At 40.5% G+C, this 22,306-nt stretch overlaps 1 protein-coding gene across 3 annotated transcripts in view; it reads left to right on the forward strand.

Annotated features, from left to right (window-relative positions):
• AOAH (acyloxyacyl hydrolase) overlaps nucleotides 1-22,306 on the forward strand; it is a 211,623-nt gene that overhangs the window by 145,181 nt on the left and 44,136 nt on the right. For all 3 annotated transcript variants that reach the window (XM_030796658.1, XM_030796656.1, XM_030796657.1), the window contains one exon: nucleotides 10,564-10,646. In XM_030796658.1, coding sequence (XP_030652518.1) covers nucleotides 10,564-10,646 — 83 coding nt within the window. The remainder of the gene's footprint in view (nucleotides 1-10,563; nucleotides 10,647-22,306) is intronic.

The following is a 22,306-nucleotide window of genomic DNA, read 5'->3' on the forward strand; positions in this document are numbered from 1 at the left end:
TTTTTTTTTGAGACAGAGTCTCTCTCTATTGCCCAAGCTGGAGTGCAGTGGCGTGATCTTGGCTCACTGCAACCTCTGCCTCCTGGGTTCAAGCAATTCTCCTGTCTCAGTCTCCCGAGTAGCTGGGACTACAGGCACACGCCGCCACACCCAGCTAATTTGTTGTATTTTAGTAGAGACGGGGTTTCACCATGTTGCCCAGGCTGGTCGCGAACTCCTGAGCTCAGGCAATCCACCCACCTCAGCCTCCCAAAGTGCTGGGATTATAGGTGTGAGCCACTGTGCCCAGCCAAAACTAGATTTTCTTAATATACTCTCACCAAAACATCATAACAGACTGAATGCAGAAGCACATGAATCTAGCTGTCTTCTATTAAGGCAGACATTAAAGATATTTGCAAAAATGTAAAACAATGTCTTCTTAGAGGGTTTTAGAAAACATATATTTGTTTTCAGAAAAAAAGTGACATGTTAACATGTAATGGGTTTATTATAATAATCTAAAATGAATTGATAATTAAATGTACAATTAAATTTCCCAATTTTAATACCTAATGTGATAAATATTGATAGCTTTAACTCACATAAGCAAAAGCTCTCTGAGTTCTTCAATAATTTTCAGAGTGTGAAGTGGTCCTGAGAGCAAAAGTTTGAGAACTTTTGTTCTAAGGAGTAAGTATAAAAAGGAAACATAGCTGAAGACAGAGAGGCTAGGGGATGCTGACATTTAGAGATCTGGGCAGAGAAGATTGAAAAGTAGCAACCCTGAAAGTAGAAAGAAAACTGGAAGGGCTTAGAGTCCTGGAGGTCAAGGAAAGAAAGTGTGTCCACATGAGAAGAGACCACTGGCCAAATGCTGGGGGAGGCAGAGGAAGATGAGAGCTGAGAGTGACCACTGGGTGTGCAAGACAGGAACCTGGAGAGACCTGGAGCAGAAACATTTCAGTGGGGCGAAGCTGGAAGCCTGATTGGAGAGAATGGGTTCAGGAGGTGATGACATCAGCTCGGGTGAGCATGCACAACTTTTAATGGGTTTTGCTTCAGAGAAATGGGGCAATAGCAGCAAGGGAATAATAGATCAGGAAGACTTGTTAAAATGGAAAATCCTGCAGCATTCTTGTATTGATAGAACGATCTAAAAGTCAGAGAAAGGGAATGAAGGAGAGAATGAGGCCTAAAGAAGGCAAGAAGGGATGGGACCCAGGCATAAGGAGGCACCATCCTTGGGCAAGAAGGACCATCTGTAGACACCGTGGATCCTGGTGGAGGGACTCTCCCTGCCATATATTGACAAAGCCCTTCACCTGCAATGACTTCCCCTTGTCCCTATTTATTTTTAAATTTTCATTTTTAATTACTCAAAATATGAATATATTTTCATTTCACAAAAAATATTAATGTGTATAAAGTAAAAAGCCGAAGTCTCCACTTTTTGTCCCCAGTTTTACTCCCTTTCTTAGAAGAAAGCCCTGTGATCAGTTTAGTGTGATTCCATCCAGGCCCTTTCTGTGTATTTTCATTTGTACATGAAGAAATAAACACTTTGTTGGGATTTTTCCCATAAAGGCTATCGTATTATGTATAACAGACTGTAAATCAGTGCTTCACCTTAACAATACTTCTTGGAGCTCTTTTCCTTCTTGTCCAATACTGCATAGTGTTTCATAGTATAGCTGTTTTTTTCTCCTACAGGTGGACATCCAACTTATATCCAGAGTCTCATTGTTCTTGATAATGCTGCAATGAGCATTTTATACTGACTCTTTGGAATATGTGTGAGGATTTCTTAAGAAAAAATTATTGGATCCAAATGTTTACATTTTTAATTTTAATAAGGCCTCCAAAAGGGCTATACCAATTTATATTCCCACAATTAGTGTATGAGAATATTTGTTTTCCCACACCCTGGCCAATACTGGATATTGTTCATCTTCTTAATTTTTTCCACTATAACAACAACATTGTATTGTTGTTCTCACTTGTAACCTCCTGATTACTAGCGAGTTTGAGCATCTTTTCATAGGCATCGCCCATTGTCTCTGTCCTATCTAGTTGCCCTCTGCCCATGCTGCAGCACCTACCCCTCAGGGATCATCCCCCAGCCTCTCTGTCTTCAGCTACGTTTGTTTTTTATACCCCTCCAGACAGCCCGTTCATACTGACCCCCATCTAACTGGATGATTATTTTCTGAGATCCTATCATGTCCTTCAATACCAATGAAGGACTTATAATACCTGTTTACTAATTGTCTCACGCTCCACCTTCCCATGCCCAGACTCTGAGCATCCTGAGTGTGGGAATCAGGTGACTTCATTCTGTAGCCCTCTTACCTGGCACAATACATGACACATGGCAGGTACTCAATAAAAGAACTGCTGAACCAGCTCATAAGGATATCAGTTTGCCCTTGTAGAGTGCTTTACAATCTGCAAACCTCCTTCACGTGCATTTTGTCAGATTATCTAAATCAAATAAGATTTGTTGGGATTACCATTTTGGGGGAAATAGGCAAAGGAGTATAGCTGAATTAGCAACTGCATGATGTGATATGTAAAAATAAATCAGCGTAACTTAAACCCTTGGAATTCTAAGTGTGTCCAATAATAAGTATTCTGCAAGAAATTAGCAAAATTAATTAAAATATTAAATCACAAAATTAACATTAAAATATTAGCCATATGTAATCAACAAATAGGAGAAAATGAGTTTAAAAGAAACATCAATTCAGTAGCCAAGTGGAAAAAATGAAACAAAGAGATTTGCTAAGAAGTGAATTTGGCTAATGATAAGTCAAACCTTGATGTGAATTTTTGCCCAGAATGACGTAATTTTGCAACCTAGATTAATCAAAGTAAATGAACACTCTACAGATTTCTCTAGTAGAATTGTTGTAACCAACTGAACTTGAGATTTTAGGCCACCTCAATGCTTAAATACAGATCTCAGAGATAATTCATCAATATTCTTCATAAACTCTTCTGTGAAATACGAGTTCCACAAGATGTTAAAGGGTACACATTTCTTCAAAGATGTGTTAAGTCAAATAAGTTTTGGAAATGTTAATTTAAATAAAGGGAAACGAGTTTATTTGGTATAAGGCTTATTAGAGCCTTCACTATGCGAAAAAGCATTGTATATCCTCAAAAAAGTATAAAACATTCAAAAATATATAAAACATTTCCTAAACTTATTTGACCACAGAACGATGTAGAATTTGTGTGTGTGTTTTATGAGAAAAATTCAAAGAAACTGGTGTTTCACAGAACATCCTTTGAGAAATGCCGTTTAGGTCATTAAAACCATCTGCTATGTCACAACTAATCTTTTCAGAGGTATAAGCATCCACAGCCTTAAATGTCTCCAATTTATCACAGTTTAATGTTTACCCTAATACAGTGGCCTAGAATCAAATCTGGAGCTGGGAAAGGCCGGGATGGAGAGAGCTACAACTGCTTCAAGCTCAGAGAACAGGAGGGGAGGAAATCTTAGTGAGAGGTTAACCTAACAGGTAGGAAGCCTTGTCTGAGCCTAGCAGCTCATGAATTATTGAACACAATGCCTATGAAGTCTATTTCCCTGTACTATTTTTCTGGTCCAAATTCAAAATTTGTCATGCTGTCCTGCTAATCTTTTTGTATGTGAACTCCTAGGACCTCCTCTGTAGCCATCCTCACCTCTGCATAATTAGCCTATTGCCAGTCTCTCTGAGTCCACGGTGAGTCATATTCTGTATGTTTATCACTCTCTGAGACTGCATCTTAGTTGTTCTATGATGCAGTGAGTTAGGGGTTACACAGAACTCTGGGATGTGGCTAATATCAAAGGACTGAAAGGAATCTTAAAAGGTCTTTAATCTATCTCCCTGGCCCTATGATGGCCTGACTTCCATCCACATTAGAAAGAAAGTTATCCAGCCTTTTCTTAAATTTTCCTAGCAGAAAATGTCCTTGGATAAAGCCTTAAAGCCTGTCTAGTCTCTAAGTTACCCAAGTTTATCCTAATTTACTCCCATCCCTAACCCTTCACATCAAATGTCCCCAGGTATTTCTCACCAACCCTACTGCTGGAGCCTGTTTTTTGTGACTTATTCCCTAAGATGCAACTTAACAGAGCCTCATAATTTATACCCAAGCAAGCTGTGCCTCTGGACAGAGTCAGAAATTGCCTAACAAGAGGATCACCTGAGATCAGGAGTTCAAAACCAGCCTGGCCAACACGGTGAAACCCTGTCTCTACTAAAATTACAAAAATTAGCTGGGCATGGTGGTGCACACCTGTAATCCCAGCTACTCAGGAGGCTGGGACAGGAGAATTGCTTGAACCCAGGAGGCGGAGGTTGCAGTGAGCCGAGATCGCGCCACTGCACTCCAGCCTGGGTGACAGAGAGAGACTCTGTCTCAAAAAAAAAAAAAAGACATTTACTAAAAAATTTCATCAGAACATGCTACATCACTCTTGCTTGAATCGTATCACATCTGGTTTACCTCAGAGATCTCTGGCAGGCTACAAAGCCTTTGGAAGCACTCCATTTTTGCCTCTCTCCAAATAGGTTCTGCCTTGAGTCAACATAGGAGGCAATTGTTTATTCCATTTTAAATCAACCTGTTTAATTTGTCTACATTACTCTTGAGGCCCATTCTTGATATTACTGTTTTGTTCTACCGAAATGCGGTGGGGGGAGGCATTAGGAAGCTCTCAGAGGAAGTGATTTTTTTGTGCTCCCTGAGCCAATGTTGGGAAGAGTAACAGCCATTCTGTTTGAGTTTTACTCATTTTGAATTATGGTGCTAGAAATCAAAACCCAACCAGTGTGTTTTCACATGAAATGCTTGTACTGCCAGGCCCTCCAGTAGAAGGAGCTGGTGAAACTGGAAAGTTAACATGGCTCACTTCCACGCCTATGCCCGGAGTTGAGGATTCAGTTCTGTAGGCATTGGGCAAAGTGTGGAGAAAAGAACTTTTAAGTATCCCTCTTGTGCATCCCTCAACTTACAAGCCCAAAAGCAGTCACCTCCTCCTAGCACATTGGACCGGGTTTTGATATATACAACAGAGCAGAAAGAGAAAAATAAAAGATCACACTGGGACACGGGATTTTTGTGGAGAAAGGAGAGTAAGAGGAGGAGGATATGAGGCCAGAATGATCATGATAGTTTAGCCTCATTATGCATAGCATCCTAGTAGCCTCAGCTTGTCCTATGACTACAAGCTCAAGACCCTGCATATATATAATTTTCTATTAAGCTATCTTCTCAATTTGCAGACATATCAAAATATTATATTGATCCCACTATATACTCAGGATTTCTGAGCACTCCCTGAGAAATGCAATTCCTAAAATGTATAAGAGAGACTATAGATTCGGGATGGGGATGAAAGAAAGCAGTATCTTTTACTGTGTGAAATACTTTCTAGTGCTTGGTGCAAGACTTTCATCCCAAAATTCTAGATGCTATTTCTAGTCAGAAATGTTAATAAAACTATCTCCTATTGGTAAAGATTTCTATATTCTTATAATGAAAGGTGCAACTAACTGTATCTATAATATTAATACCTACACTATTTACTCTTCATGAGCAGGACGTGAGCAAAACAATATTTTGGTACATAAATTCCATTCTTAGAATGATCAAAAATACATTTGTGACTAAATAGGTAAGAATTACTTCCCCCCCCTCCAAAAAAAACCCTTCTTTATTGACCATAAAACTATTTTAGTATCAAACTCAGATCCAGTGTCCATTTCCCATCTGTTTTTCCAAAATATAATAAAATACTCAAGGCAGAGGGCATAAATGACGCAGTGTGTAAGGTATCCATTTCAGGCTTTTGAGTAAGATAGCAGATTGAACACAAGCATTTACATCTCTCCCTTGAAAAGCCCTACTCTAACAACAGTAAATGAATTTGTCCACGAGGACAAAGAGAACAAGAAGAGCCAACAGCCACAAAATGTTGGAAGCTAGAAATCAGACAGATGAGTGGTAACTGACTTAGTAGATTCAGGAGAGCTGCATCCTAAGCTGGTTGGAGGGAATGCCAAGAAGCAACCCAGTTCACACTGCAGAAGCCCCAGAAGACTTGGGGATTGGTTACACGTGGGAGCTCTAGAAATGCGGGTGAGGCTAAACCAGAAGTGTTGGTTGGAAGATTGCTGAAGAGTAGTTAGCTCCTCAGACTCCTTCCAACTCTCCACATGTGGTCAACTGCCCCTCCCATACTCTGGAATATGACTAGAGCTTTATTCTCTGGAAACACTAAAGTCAAGGGCCTCTGGACTGGAAGACACCAAACATAAATGAGGAGAGGAATATCCTACGAAAACACATGAATGCTAAATGTTGAGGACCCTTCTCCACATGCCCCAGAGTGCTGCCAACCCAGCCTGTACTCTCCTGGCTGCAGACTAGAAGATCCTTCCCTGGGGAGTCTGGACATCCCAAGAGGAGAGTCCCACAGATGCTGACAGCAGGGTTCCCCAAGAAAGGCCCAGACAGCTCACCTTGCAGTGAGGGCTGTAGTCAACAAGCACAGCCAGGGGCCCAGTTTCCAATCAAAATCACTCAGCTTTTTAGCTGGCAACCAGTTTCAATATTTAAATATAAGCCAACAACCCAGGATCATCACATATCTGAAGGAAACCTCAAACATGAAAGACAATACAAAAACAAAGGGGAAAAAAGAAACAGGAAAACAGCGACTATTTACTAAGGGGGATAAAACTTTTTAGGAAGTTTAATCGCCTACATATTAAAATAACTGAAATTAATATATTCAAAAAGATAAAAGAATTCTATAGTAGACAAGTGCTTCAAAAAAAGGATAAAAGAAGTTGCTACATTCATAAAACAAGAACATTAAAATTAAAAAGATATTCAGAGAACCAAAAAGGTCTTTGGAAATTATTCTGGTGATAGCAGATGATATTCATAGAAAGGTTAAAAAATAAAGTTAAGGATATTATCCAGAAAATGGAGAAAAAGGACCAAGACATGAAAATAGGACAGAGAAATAAGGAAAATTACAAGACCAGTTCACATGACCCAACAGTTGTGGGTGAAAAAGAGAAAGGAAGAAATAATCAATGAAATAATTTAAGGACATCTCTCAAAACTGAACATCATCAGTTTCCAGATTGAAAGGGTTTATTGAAGGTCTAACACTTTGAATGAAAGCAAACACACACCAAGCCTGCCATCATAACATTTCAGAACACTTGGAACAAGATGCTACCATAGGCTTTCAAAGGATCAAGACACAGAATTGCTTCATACTTAACAATGCTGGGGAGGCTAAAAGCGAATGAGTCAATCAATTTCTTCAGACTTGTGAGGGAAAAAGATTATAATTGTGATGGTTTAGACTGAGTATCAACCTAATTGGAATGAAGGATACAAAGTATTGATCTTGGGTGTGTCTGTGAGGGGTGTTGCCAAAGATTAACATTTGAGTCAGTGGACTGGGAAAGGCAGACCCTCTCTTAATCTGGGTGGGCACAATCTAATCAGCTGCCAGTGAGGCTATAATATAAACAGGCAGAAAAATGTGAAAAGAGAGACTGGCCTGGCCTCCCAGCCTACATCTTTCTCCTGTGCTTGATGCTTCCTGCCCTGGAACATCACACTCCAAGTTCTTCAGTTTTGGAACTCGAACTGGCTCTCCTTGCTCCTCAGCCTGCAGACAGCCTATTATGGGTGCGTGAGTTAATACTTAATAAACCCCCCTTTATATATATATTCCATTAGTTCTGTCCCTCAAGAGAACCCTAATACAGATTTAAGTTATTGTTGTGTAACAAACTACCCCAAAACTTTCATGCCTTAAAACATAGTCGTTTTATCATATCTCACAATTTGGGGGGTTCAGGAATTCAGGCAGAGCTTGGCTGGCCAATTATTCCTCTCTGTATGACATTATGGTTACTCGATGATGTCACCTGATGGCTGGGCTGGGCTGGAGGATCTAAGATGGCTTCACTCACATGACATGCCTGGGATGGGCCAGCTGGAAGGCTGAGTTCAGCCATGTAGGGTCTTTTTTTAATAGGCTTTTTTTTTTAAGTAGTTTTAGGCTTGCAAAAAATTTGAAGTGATTGAATCATTAGGCGGATTTCTCATGCATGGCTTAGCACCATCTCTTTTGGTACTGTCCTCAGGATAGGGAGTGAGTTCTCATGAAATCTTGTCATTTAAATGTGGTACATTTAAATGCGTGTAGCACATTCTCCCTTGCTCTCCTACTCCTGCTTTTTCCATGTGACATGCCTGTTCCCTTTTTGCCTTCTGCCACGAGTAGAACCTTCCTGAGACCTCCCCAGAAACAGATGCTGCTATGCTTCCTTTACACCCTGCAGAACCATAAGCCAATTAAACCTCTTTTCTTATAAATTACCCATTCTCAGGTATTCCCTTATAGCAATATGAGAATAGACTAATACAATGATAAATACTTAGAAAATTAAGGAAAGAAACAAAAGGCAGTTATTAACTCTACAGAAATAAAGAAGTTAGAAAGAAAATAGAAAGCAACCATTGATTAGTTGTCAATAGCTAAATCCTCTTCTAGAGTAGAAAGTGAACAGGTAATGTCAAAGACTAACAATCAAGAAGTAGCCTTAAAAGTATGTTACTTAGAGATGAGGAGAAAGATATCAAACGATCCAGCCAATTAAGGTTGGAATTAGTTGCCTGTGGAAATGGAGAAATGGAGAGTGGAGGGAGGTGTGGGGTTGCTATTTATCATCACAAGTCTTCTATACACACATAGGTAAGTTATTTGGTTCTATGAGACTTACCACCTCAAATCTTTGTTGATTTTAGCTTCTCAATTAGACTTCCTTTGGCTACTCTAATTATCATTTCCTTTTTTCATAGAATTTATAACTTTCTAGCATACTCTATAATTTGCTTTTTTGTAATGTTTAGTTCTTTTGTTGGTCTTTTCCTGTTGAAATATCAACAACACAGAAGCAGGGATCATGTATTTTAATTTTCCAATATAACTCAGTACCTAGAATAATACTTGGAATGTAGCAGGTGCTCAACAAACATCTATTAAGTAAATTACTTTTTAAGCTATATGCATGGGTAGCTTTGATTTTAAAAAACAAATACATTATTCACCTTCAAATTCTACTACAAAGCAAAAATCTCACACTTAAAATATTGCTCAGGCATCTTGGTCTTCTATTAAAAAACATTATCGTTGGTTTTCTCAGACTTCAAAAAAAGGATACTGTTTTCTATGCATACTGAATGCCCAACACAATATATGCTTACCTTTCTGAAGCACTGAGACAGTTGCCAAGCACTGTAATACAATTAGTAAGATTTCACATAACACTTAATAATTGGTGATAATATGTAAGGTTGTGGGATGTGAACTTACTATAATGAAAAGAAGATAAAATACATTTGAAGATTACTCAAATATTTTGAGCTAAGTTATTATTTTTTAGTTTACATCTGGTCTTGTTTCAAAGATTTTAGAAAGCCTATGAAAGTTTAGAGAACATTACATTTAATTATATTTAAACTAAATTTTGTTGCATTAATTAAAGTACTTACATCTAAATTAAGCAAAAGAAAATGAAAAATCAAAGATGAGACAAAAGGGAGCCAAGAAAATGACTTAAAATATATATAATTATAGCTTGATACTGGTGTCAAATTTGTCTATAAGCTCTGTGTTTATTAGTATTAGATTCAAGGAACAGAGATTCAACATATATGAGTTTATTTCTCTCACACAGAAAGGTTTAGAAAATGTGCAGTCTGGAATTGACATGGGAGCTCAACTCTACCCAGTTCTCAGGGATCCAGGCTCCTTCCAGCTCACGCCTCTGCCTTCTCAACGTCAACCTTATTCCCATAGTTTAAGACGGCAGCTTTCCTATTTTGGGCAGGAGACTGGAGAAGGGGTACAAAGAAGGAACCAGAATCACCATCCAATCATTTCCTAAGAAGCATTACCAGAAATTGCCACTGGATACTTCTGATCCCATTTCATCTCACCCAGAACTTAGTGATGTGCCACACCTAGCTGCAAGAGAAGCTGGAAAATGCAATCCTCATTCTGGACAGACATTGGTCTTGCTAAAAATTATATTATAGTGCATGAAGGGAGAATAAAGATGAAGGACAATAGTAGTGTCAACCACAGCTTCATAGCAACCAAAAAAAAAAAAAAGAAAGAAAGAAAGGAAACATGGTCAGGTTCAAAATAACAGAGTCGGGAAAGATGAGGAATTGCTCAAGAAATGTGCAGCAGCTCTTGGTAAAAAGTATTTGAAAGGGATGACTCTGGAGGTCTTCGTACAAAAGAAAAGTTTTATGTCTTCAACAGTATTCTTACGATACCCATACAACTCAATTTTATAGAACTGCTTCTCATAACAACTGCCAATATTACATTCACAGTTCAGAGAAAACTTGTCAGCAGAGATTTGATTTTTTGAGTTTGTTTTAACCGTATTTTTTTAAAAACGTGATGAAACATGGTTTTTTTAAACTTCTTTATGTGAGTATCCTGACCTTAAATATATACATATATATTTGTTTCAGAATTAAAGAAAAATCTATTTACCTTCGCTTACGGAAAAGAAACCACTGTAATCACAGGGACTACCAGAATATTTCAAGAAATGGTATGTAACTTTCCATTTAAGACTTCATCAATGTCCCTGTAATGCTTTATTTTATTTCTTAAGTACCTCAAAAGCTGAGATTCAGATAACAAGGATCACAGAATAAAATGAACAGTCTCCCTTCCAACGCCATTGCCCTTTCTGAAAGAAGGGCCCTGTGCTTAGAGCCATTTACTCACAGCAAAGGAGAACAAAAACAAGCTGCAGTCAAGGGATTGACCAGGAGAGCAGATCATTCGCCCAACAGCAAAATTCTAGCAAGGCCAAGGCACAGGATGTTTGAGGCTCAGGAGGCAAGACCTAAATGAGCATTAGCAGAACAAGAGCTGAGAAAAATTAAGGTCACTGCAAAAGCTCTGTCCTCTCTGATGGTGCAAAGTCTCCCACGTTTCTGCTGGGGCTGGAGTTTTCAGTTTCACCTGTGTGGGTTTCAGCCTTCCACCTTGGACCTGGAGGTGGTCTATTGCCACAAGATTCTGATGAAACTTCTGATTGATAAGCCATGGCCTGGCTAACGCCTAATGAATTGCCAAGGAATGTTTTGTAACACCATAATGCAGAGATGGTAAACAGTGTATGTGTTGCCACTCTGTCTTCCTAAGCCTGGGAAAGATATTGCTAATCAGCCTTGGCACTCTTGTCTGCTGTGCTCAGATTCTGCCTCAGCAGTTCTCGAAACACAGCACGTCTGACAATCATCATCAAAAAATTAGGCTTGGCACATGAAGTTAAACCTATTTGTCATCCCTGTGCTATCTCTAATTAACAAAAGATGTTGAGGAATTTTCCAAGCAGCAAGCATTTAAACTAAGTATGTGACCTACAAATAATGTATTTCTTATAATAAATATTCTATACAGAATAAATGTTCTCCTCTTCTAAGAACAATATAGATTTTTTTACTAATAAAATAATTACTGCCATTAACTGAGCTCTTACCAAGTGCTAAGAACACTTTATGTTTATTTCTGTTAATCCTTTCAACAACAGACACTGTAAGGCAAGTATTATTAAATTTCTTCTGTACTAATACTATTGATTGTAATAGCTCTGGGGAGTGTTGAGGGAGGGAAAAGGAAGGAAAAATTACAATGTACCCATTGATTGCAGCATTCAACTCAATACCAAATGTGTTAAAATATACTTCTCAGAATTGAGCATTAAAATAATATTCACACCATAGCAGCTGGGGAAATGGAGGCATGGAGAAGCGAAGAACCTCTTCCCCAGCCACAAAGATAGTAAGTTACAGAGGAGACACTTCTACCCACGTTGTCTCACTCCACTCAGATACCAACAACGATAATACAGCAATTGGGCTATGATCCCAGATGATCTGCAGAAAGAGATCGGCCTCATCCCTCTACAAGTGAACACAATCAATAGTTAATGGACAGTTACAGTCAAATCTGGCCATGTGACTCATCACAGATACAAAATGAACATCAGGCCTGCGGCTACACCTTCTTTTTCCTTTAGTGACATACTGAAACAGCCCCCAACACTGTCAAATACCCTCTGTCAATGAAGATTATAAAAAACAAAGCAAAAAAAAAGTCATCTGTGAGGAATATTATGCAGCCCTAGAAAATGATGGCTAAAAGTCAAATATATTTTTATTTGGAAAGACAAAACACTGCCAAAAGAAAAATCAGGATATAAAATTGAATCATACAGTTTAGTTTCCACCACATTTTTCAAAGAAAGGGAAAAAAAGGTATACATAGGAAAGGTATACATAGGAAAGACTGGTAGAAAATATAAAAAATCATTATGTTTGATAAATTATGGGTGATTGCTTTCATTTTTTTCCACTTTTCTGTTTCCCAATGATTTTATTTTTATATAGAAATAACCTTTAAAAAACCTGACAGAAACTGAATCTAGGAGTAGAACAGGGTTTGTCCAAGGTTCCATAGCCAAAGGTATGAGGTTAAGGTAGGACACTGAGCGATAGGATTCTGCCAGAAATGCAGACTGCAAGCTGCTCTTTGTTACTTGTGACTCTAACCCAGCATTTCTCTTTCACAACACCCAGGTGTGCAAAGTCAACATCGCCTTTCTACCCACAATAAGTGTAGTGACCTTTCATAAAATCATAAAGACCAGAGTAAGATAATCCAAAAAGTATACCTAGGACACTTGATAGTAAACGGTTGTCCGTTTGCGATCTGCTGTCTTGACAACATTCCTTTAAAATTCAGATTGCAAAGATAAAAGGGGAGACAGGAGACAGGAGGAGAACCTAATCATGTCAAAATGTGCTCGAAGGCTGTGGCTTTCGTCAGGCTTTTGTCTAATGAATAGATGCCGGGGAATAGGGGATATTTTCTTCCTTTTCTTTGAATTTGCAGTCCTTAGAAATGCATAAAATGTATACTTTGTCTAGTATTACTGTCCTCGACTATTTTTCTAAGACTGTAATTCTAAAAAGGTATTTTTTTAGTTTCTCAGTTACTCATTATTTAATGTTCTAGTTTTATTCTCCAGCCCCTCTTCCTATTTTCTCTTGTATTTCCTTGCTATGGACTTTCTTTTGATATTATGCAGCAATGTAACCTGACTACCCAAGCCAAATTACTTCAATTACTGTCCAAGATTTTTATTAGATATAGGAAAGGTCAGCTTTTCACATTCTGCATATTTATGGGGCTACACTGATTTTTCAGAACCAGCAAGAGAGAAAGGGGAAAAAGGGAAGAGTTGAATAGAATAGTAAAGTGTTTCTTAAAAATTGGGTAGTAAGAATTAAAGAAACAGCTCCTGTTTTCATCCTGATCCTTATGTAAGAGATCTCAAAAACATCTATACATAACTCTATCATGAACCCCAGTCAGTGATTATAACGCATTTTTTTATTTTTTTGAGACAGAGTCTCGCTCTGTCACCCAGGCTGGAGTGCAGTGGTGCAATCTCAGCTCACTGCAATCTCCACCTCCTGGGTTCAAGCGATCCCCCTGCCTCAGCCTCCCAAGTAGCTGGGATTACAGGCACGCACCACCACACTCAGCTATTTTTTGTATTTTTAGTAGAGAAGGGGTTTCACCATGTTGGCCAGGCTGGTCTCAAACTCCTGACCTCTGGTGATCCACCAGCCTCGGCCTCCCAAAACTCTGGGGTTACAGGCGTGAGATTGTGCCTGACCCTATAACACATTTTAAAATGGAGAATGGAGAAGTCATCTTTAATCCAGGGAATGATTCTCTGGTGCAGGGGTTAGGAATGGCAAGGGTCCTGCCAAATCTTTTTTACAATCAACAGAGGAGGGGCTTGCAGTGGCTCTCAGAACTTCCTCGATACCAAAATGGCCCGAGGTGGGAGGCAGCCAGCCCATGGAAGAGGGAAGGACCCAAGAACTGCAGAGCTGGCTGGCTCCTCTGGTCCTTCTCTAAGATGGAAAATAGGGCCCTGAAAACAGAGAGCAGAGCCCTTCCTCTCCTGATTGCCTCATGTAATTGTCTCTTTTCCTTGAGGTATAAAGTAGACCGGTTTTGAATTTGGGTCCTGGAATTGGTGTGTGGCTTGGGCCAATCACTGAATGTCTCTTGCCTGTTTCTGCATCTGTAAAATGGGGATCATGGTTCAGTGAGCACAGTTGCCAAAGGTGACCCTGGATCTCATTCAGGGTTGCCTAGACAACAAACCACCTTTAATGGGCCATCTTCCCCATCCTCCTGGGGGAGAGGCTGCACCCAAACTCAGTGGGATAAGGCAGTGCTGGAGATAGCTACCTTCTCATCTTTTACAAACTCAGCTTTTCTCCATTAAAGCCAGTTCTTTAAATTATGCCATGTGACATTGGGGAATTCATCACAAAACCTGGTGCATGACTGACCAGATATGGCCTACCTTGCACACAGGGTTGGGAATAGTACATACCTGAGCTTCATAGGGCTGCTGAAGACTGAATGAGAAACACAGGGCTTCATAAATGTCCAGCATTAGGGTACCACTGAAACAGTGTCGCTAATTCCACCTACCACCTGTATTATTATTTACTCAGTGGTTTTGAAAACCATTTGTTTTTTCTTTGTTTTCTTTCCTTCTTTTCTTTTTTTTTTCTTTTTGTGACAGGATCTCACTCTGTCACTCAGGCTGGAGCACAGTGGCGTGGTCATAGCTCACCATAACCTCAAACACCTGGGCTCAAGTGATCCTCCCACCTTAGCCTCCCAAGTTCTGGGAGCACAGGCGTGTATCACCACACCTGACTCTCTTTATTTTTTGTTTTATTTATTTATTTATTTTGGTAGAAACAGGGACCTCGCTATGTTGTCAAAGCTGTTCTTGAACTCTTGGGCTCAAGCAATCCTCTTGACTCAGCCTCCCTAAAAGCTGGGATTACAGGCGTGAGCCACTGTGCCTGGCCCAATCATTTTTTTCAATGTCAAAAGACTTTTCGTCATTGTTAGCAATTATCTTACTTTTTATTTATTTTTTATTGCTGCATAATAGATGTACAGATCTTCGGGGTACATGTGATCATTTAATACATTCTTATAATCAAGTCACGGTAATTGGGATATCCATCACCTTAAATATTTATCTTTTCTGTATGCCAGGAACATTCTGATTATTCTCTTGTAGCTGTTTTGAAACGTACAATAGATTAATGTTAACTACAGTTGCCCTACTGGTCTGTGGAACACCAGGTCATATTTCTTCTATCTATCTGTATATTTGTACCCATTAATCAACTTCAAAAAGTTTTTAAGAGAAAGAAGTCGATTCGAAAAAAATAAAAATAAATTCAAAAGCTATATGTTAATAATAATAAGGCCTGTGGCTCCTAGATCTAGAGGGCAGCAGAAGGGAACTAGGGTTGGATACCCAGATCCTAAGAGACAGCAGCAGGCAGGAGGGTAGCCGGGGGCAGCTGGATTGGCCTGGAGTACCAGGCAGAAAGAAGGGGCTCCCTCTGCAAGGAAAAAGCTGGGCTAGGGACAGGAGTGGGAAGTGATGGAAGCTAAGATTGACAGAAGTGAGCAGCAGCAGACAGACTCCTGAGAGGCAGGAGATGGCTGCAGCCTGGGGAGTGGGCTCAGGACTCTACTTGGGGAGGAACCAGGGGGTAAGGGCAGGAATTAATGGGGAGAGGAGACAGTGCTGAGGGCCAGGCAGCCAAAGAAGCCCTGAGGATGGTGGGGCTAAGGATTGGAAGGGGCTGGAGAGGAGCCTTGGCTGATTGAGCTGGGAGCTCTTGGATGTGCTGGGGGTGGAGGCTTAAGGTAGAGGAGAAGCAGATGAGGGGTTTCAGCCTCTCTCCAGCAAAAAATGCCCCCCCTTTGGGGGATAGACCATCAGCAAATGGCTCTGGCAGCACCCAGCTTGGGAGACCCAGGGGGGCAAAAGTGGACCCTGAACTGTCTCCTACCCCTGTGCTGTATATTTCACTCTTTGAGACCTGGGCATTAATCCTGGGGGCTCATTCGCAGCGTGGACTCAGTAAATACTAGACTTTATTCACCCCTCCCTGTCCTGTGTGATCTCATGCCCCCACGCCCAGCAGAATGGTTTAGCCACTCCACCTAGCTCAGCAGGCGAGCCCTTTGCTCACGCCTCCGTTGTTGCACTTTCCTTGGTGTATGGTTCGTTATTTGCTTTAAGACTGATGTCCAGTCCCATGGGGAACATGGGGCCGATATTAGCTCAGCCTCTGCTTTGCATAGCAGGGACTTGTACATCTAAAACACATTTCTTTAACCTAAATAAGTCAGGAGTCCCATTAAACCTTTGAGAAGAACGAAAGCACAAATTGTAATCCAACTGAATCCAGCTTGCCAACTGAAAAACCTCCATGGTGGGCAAAAACCACAACTGGTAAGATTATGTTTCATTTAAAATAAACTGTAAGAACCACTACAAGATATCACCTCACACCAGTTAGAATGCTCACTATCAAAAAAGCAGAAGACAACAAACTTAGGATGTGAAGAAACTGGAACCTTTGTGTACTGTTGGTGGAAAGGCAAAGTGGTATAGCTGCTACAGAAAACAGTATGGAGGTTCCTCCAAAAATGAAAAATTAAACTACCAGATGATTCAGCAATCCCACTTCTGGGTGTTTATCCAAGAGAATTGAGGATCTCAAAGAGATACAGTGTCCAGCAGGAGATATGCTGCCTCTGGGAGATATCCTAACAAGAGTAGACATGAGGGAGCAGTCCATCCTGCTGCTGACCTAAAGAAACCTGACAGAAAAAAAAACTGCTTCCTCAATAGGCAAGAGAATTGTCAAAGGAACTTGCCCTGGGCACATAAACACCACTATTCAGGCCTTACTCCAAGCCAGAGAGAACAGGTTGATGTCCTCACAGGCCCTAGACAGTTAATCATATGTTTTACCCACCAGTATTGCCAGGAACCATTGTTAAGGGCCCAATTCTCCAGGGCCATCCATTAGCAGAATGTGTGAATTTAGCTGGAGAGTGGTTTGAGGTTGCTATTATTACTTTTATAGATTTTTAGCTAATACTAAGTATCTTCTCTGAGCCAGACACTTTGTTAAGTACTTTATACACTCCATCTTCATTTAATTCACAGAGCAACTCCATTTTACAGTTGAGGAAACTGAGGCTCACAAAGGTTAAGTAACTTGCCCAAGGTCCTTTAGCTTGTCAGGGGTATACCTTAAGCCCTGTCTGTCTCATACTAAAGGCCACGCTCTCACCCATACCATACTGTCCGCTATTTGGGTTCTGGCTTCCAAAATCACTATTCTGCTGCCTCAGACTGTTAGCAGCAGGGAATACATATGAGTCTGCAGCAACCTCAATTCTTGCCTCCTCAGAAGAAAGAATTCGATTGGGGGCATCGGGCAGATGGAGAGAATGAGACATGTTTTAGAGCAGGAGTGAAAGTTTATTTTAAAGTTTTAGAGCAGTGGCCAGGCATGGTGGCTCACGCCTGTAATTCCAGCACTTTGAGAGGCCGAGGTGGATGCATCACTTGAGATCAGGGGTTCAAGACCACCCTGGCCAACATAGTGAAGCCCCGTCTGTACTAAAAGAAAATACAAAAAATTAGACAGGCTTGGTGGTGCTTGCCTGTAATCCCAGCTATTCAGGAGACTTAGCAGGAGAATCACTGGAACCCGGGAGGCAGAAGTTGCAGTGAGCCGAGATCACGCCACTGCACTCCAGCCTGTGCGGCAGAGTAAGACTCCATCTCGGGAAAAAAAAAAAAAAAAAAGTTCTGGATCAGGAACAAAAGGAAGTAAAGTACACTTGGAAGAGGGCCAAGCAGGCGACATGAGAGATTCAAGTGCGTGGTTTGACCTTTGACTTGGGGCTTTATATGCTGGCATTCCGTATGCACAGTGGTCTGCCAGCACTTGACAGGGGACTCTGCGCAGTATGTTCACTGAAGTTACACGCATGCTCACGTGAGGCATTTTTCCCTTACCAGTCAAGTGTTCCTGGAGGAAGGTCATGTATCAGTTAAACGCCACCATGTTCCCTCTTAGTGTGCATGCTTGAGTCCACTCACCCGACTCCTGAGATCTTATGGGGAAGCTGCTAATCACCAGCTTCAGGTGTTTTCTATCTACTGGGAGCCGGCTTTTCCCTGGTGCTGGCTGTGACCAATTATTATTTTAGAGAGATGGTCACCTGACATTCCTGGGTGCAGGAGACCTCCCCTGCCCCACTCATGTCTGACTAGCTATCTACTCTGACAAGACAGCAAACACCTGTTCTGGAGTACGATGAATGTCAGAATTAAATACCTGAACCCATGGAACCCAGCACTCTGCCAGTCCTCTTTATCAAAAGTGGCCTTGTTGAAAAGAGATAGAGGCAAAAAAAAAGTTAAGGATGAAGAGACAAACTATAAATGAGTATTAATCCAGGCTTAGCTGAATTCAGTTACACATATAAGGACTTATTTTTATAACACCGTCCCCACCCCACCATGATCTCTATTATGGAACAAAATAGGTTTTGTACCTTTAACTAGCTAACTGAGCTTCTGCTATTGTATTCTTGCCAAAAATTGCATAACCTGAATTTAATCATGAGGAAACATAATACAAACTAAAATTGAGGAACATTTTACCAAAAAAAAAAAAGCCAGTATTACTTAAAAGCACCAAGGTCATGAAAGACAAAGACTAAGCAATCAGTTTAGATTAAAAGGACACTAAGGAGATGTGATAGCTGAATACAGTATGTGATCCTAAATTACATCCTAGCCCAGAACACGGTCGTTAGTGGAACAGTTAGTGAAATTTAATTAAGGTCTATAGATTAGGCAATAGTATTATACCAGTGTGGATTTCTTGATTGTCCTCATTGTTCTATAATTATTGAAGATGTTCACATTTGGCCAGGCACAGTGGCTCATGCCTGTAATCTCAACACTTTGGGAAGCCGAAGCAGATAGGATTGCATGAGCTCAGGAGTTCAAGACCAGCCTGGGCATAGCGAGACCCCTCTCTACTAAAAATTAAAAAAAAAAATTAGCCAGGTGTGGTGGCACACACCTGTAGTCCCAGCTACTCAGGAGGCTAAGGTGGAAGGATAACTTGAGGCCCAGAGGTAAAGGCTACAGTGAGCCGTGTTTGCGCCACTGCACCCCAACCTGAGCCACAAAGTGAGACCCTGTCTCAAAAAAAATAAAGATGCTTACATATAGATAATCTGGGTGAAGGCATGTATAAATCCTTTGTTCTACTTTTGCAACTTTTTGGAAATCATTTCAAACTGAAAAATTTGAAGTAATTTTTTTAAAAGCCACAGAAAAGAGTATTGGAAAGAAGCAAAGAAGTCACCTTTGTCAAGCTCAAGCAGGCACTCAGTAAATATCTGGTGAGCCCAACTACTGGGTTGAGTATTTGGTTTCAACCCAAAACCTTGAGAGGATCATGACAAAAATTATTTATAACAAAACAATGAGGACATTTCCGTTTGCAGAACCTTGATACAGTGTGGTGACAGCAACAGATGACAGAGACAGGTGACAGAGACAGATTCTGGTACCAATTTTTGAGATGCTTCATGTAAAAAAGGCAAATGCTTATAGATATACTCAATGCCTAGAGCATCAAAACCTGCTGTTTCGCCTAAGGACAAAATGCATCTCCAAGATACAGTGTTTCATCACTAGAAACTTTTAAAAGAGAAAGAATTCAATATGACATATCTCATTTAGAAAGAAACAAATCACTCTTTTATTACTCATGTATTTATTATTTATTATTCCCATTTTTAATACTTTCAAGGTTTTGAAATTTAAAGGCTCATTAAATAATGGAGACATTCTGATTCAAATGGGACTATTTCTTAGGACTTACTCATGCAACTCTTCCTGGCTTACTGTTTCATGCAAACCATCTAGATAGGAGCAAGGCATGACAGTGATTGTAATGTGAAGAGTGTGCGCTTTTGATCCATCTGTTTTGTCAAGATTTTTATCCTGGACTGCTTGAAACAGCACAACTACAGAGGGAAAATTCAGAAGCAAATGCCTTACATGTTTTTAATGTCATTGGCAATGGCCAGGGCTCCTGAAGTCCTAGTGGGATGTCCTTTCAACAGATGTCTTTTGTTTAGGGCTTGAGATAAAGGACATCAGGGAAAGTCATCTGCTGCTTGTATTGATAGCTTGAGTGAGCTGTCATTTCTCTCAGTTCCAAAGCATCCCGGGATGAGCCTTTTACCTCTGGTCTTCTCTTTCACTTTCCTTCTGCTCATTTTCCACTTGACTTTGCCCCACCACTCCCCTCCTCTCCTTTCTCTCCAATATTGTAATAGGTGCTAGAAATAGAAAGATGAGAAAGACAAAGCCCCCTCCTTCAAGGAGATCATCACCAAATGGGAAACAAAGACAAAAAGGAAATCATTGTGCTTCTGGAGAAAGGGCAGTGAAATAAAGGCAAGTTGACACCTCTGGACGTAAGAAGCACTTAACTCTGTCTGTAGAAGTAGGGGAAGACTTTACATACGAGTTAAAATTTGAGCTGAGCGCCCTGAAGAAATAAATAGGAATTCAAAAAGGACAGGGAGATGGTGACTCAGAACTGGGAGGCTCTGAGGGGTAAACATCTTTGAGGAAGAGGGAGAGAGAAGTTGGACATGGCTGAAAGATACTTGTGGGGCTATGTCAGGCTTTGACACTGGAGGCAGATCACAGCTACTGTGGGAAGGCTATTATTATACATCCTTTTAAAAATCTATGTTTTAGAGAATCATTTAGCTGAAATTCAGAGCCACACTTGTGAATCTGAAAGCATTTACAGTAGTAGAAACACTATCAGAAACTGCCACAACAAACAATTGTTAAGTGCCTACTATTTTGAGCTCAAGGTCAATATAGTAGTCTCAGTGTTTCTGCCTATTGCAAGCAAATATTTTTAGAGAAGAGAAAGAATTTAAATTTCTCATGATGGATTTTTTTAATGGATTGCACAAATCATTCTCCTGAAAATACCTCTAAATCATAAAAATAAAAGCAAAATCTGCAATATTTAAAATTCTAACTCGTGTTCAAAAATGTTAATAGATGTATTTTAGGTCAGCGTATGATACAGTATTTTTCAAGAACTTTTCATACTCTTTTTAACAGATTCCGGTTTCTGGTTTCAAGTACAATGGAGTAAACATACCCCACCCTGTCTCTCCCACTGAAAATAGCTATAAAACCTGGACAGAGTGTACGGAATAGCTGGAGCACTCTGGAAAGTAAATAGCAGGCCAAGTGAAGAAGAAAACCAGAATTAGGGTCACCACCAAATGAGCAGTGAGGTTAACATTATGCTATCCTCTGGTATCTTCCAACCGGGACTCAAGGCAGCTCAAAACCCAGAGGCAGCACAGAGAGGTCACTTCAAGAAGAAACCCTCTAGTTCTCACTCTAGATCTGGGAAAGTGGTCTCCTGGCAGTAACAGCAGAAATAGTGGGGACATACAGGTGCCTAGAATTCCAAGGAGGTTTGAGGGAGACTGCCTCTTCACTGGAATAGTTGTGGTCCCAGGAAGGTGGGGCAAACCCCCATTGCCTTTATTTTATTTTAATTATTTATTTTTTTTTTTGAGATGGAGTTTCACTCTTGTTGCCCAGGCTGGAGTGCAATGGCATGATCTCGGCTAACTGCAACCTCCACCTTCTGATTTCAAGTGATTCTCCTGCCTCAGCCTCCTGAGTAGCTGGGATTACAGGCGCCTGCCACCATGCCCGGCTAATTTTTGTATTTTTGGTAGAGATGGGGTTTCACCATGTTGGCCAGGTTGGTCTCGAACTCCTGACTTTGTGATCCACCTGCCTCGGCCTCCCAAAATGCTGGGATTACAGGTGTGAGCCACTGCGTCTGGCCTGCCTTTTTTCTTATTCTGTTCTCCCATCACTTGGGGTTACCATGAGTGAATTTTTAGGAAGAGCACAGCAGAGTGGAGCACTAAAGCCCTGACTTTCTGGCTACAGGACCAAATTGTGGAGTCCAGGGAACCAGAAAGTACTAGAGAGATCATGGGAAAGGAGGATCTTTGGAAAGCAACTCCGTAAAGGTGTTTCTGAATATGCATTTATGGAGGGATAACCAATGCTGGGATTATGTGAAACCTTTCTCTTCTTTCAATGCCCTGCACCTTATTTAAAAGAAACTAGATGAATCAGAGTTCAGACTTTAAAGGCCTGCATGGACCCTTTTCTTCTCGTCACTGGAG

Source organism: Nomascus leucogenys, chromosome 17 (assembly GCF_006542625.1).
Source record: "Nomascus leucogenys isolate Asia chromosome 17, Asia_NLE_v1, whole genome shotgun sequence".
NCBI lineage: Eukaryota > Metazoa > Chordata > Mammalia > Primates > Hylobatidae > Nomascus > Nomascus leucogenys.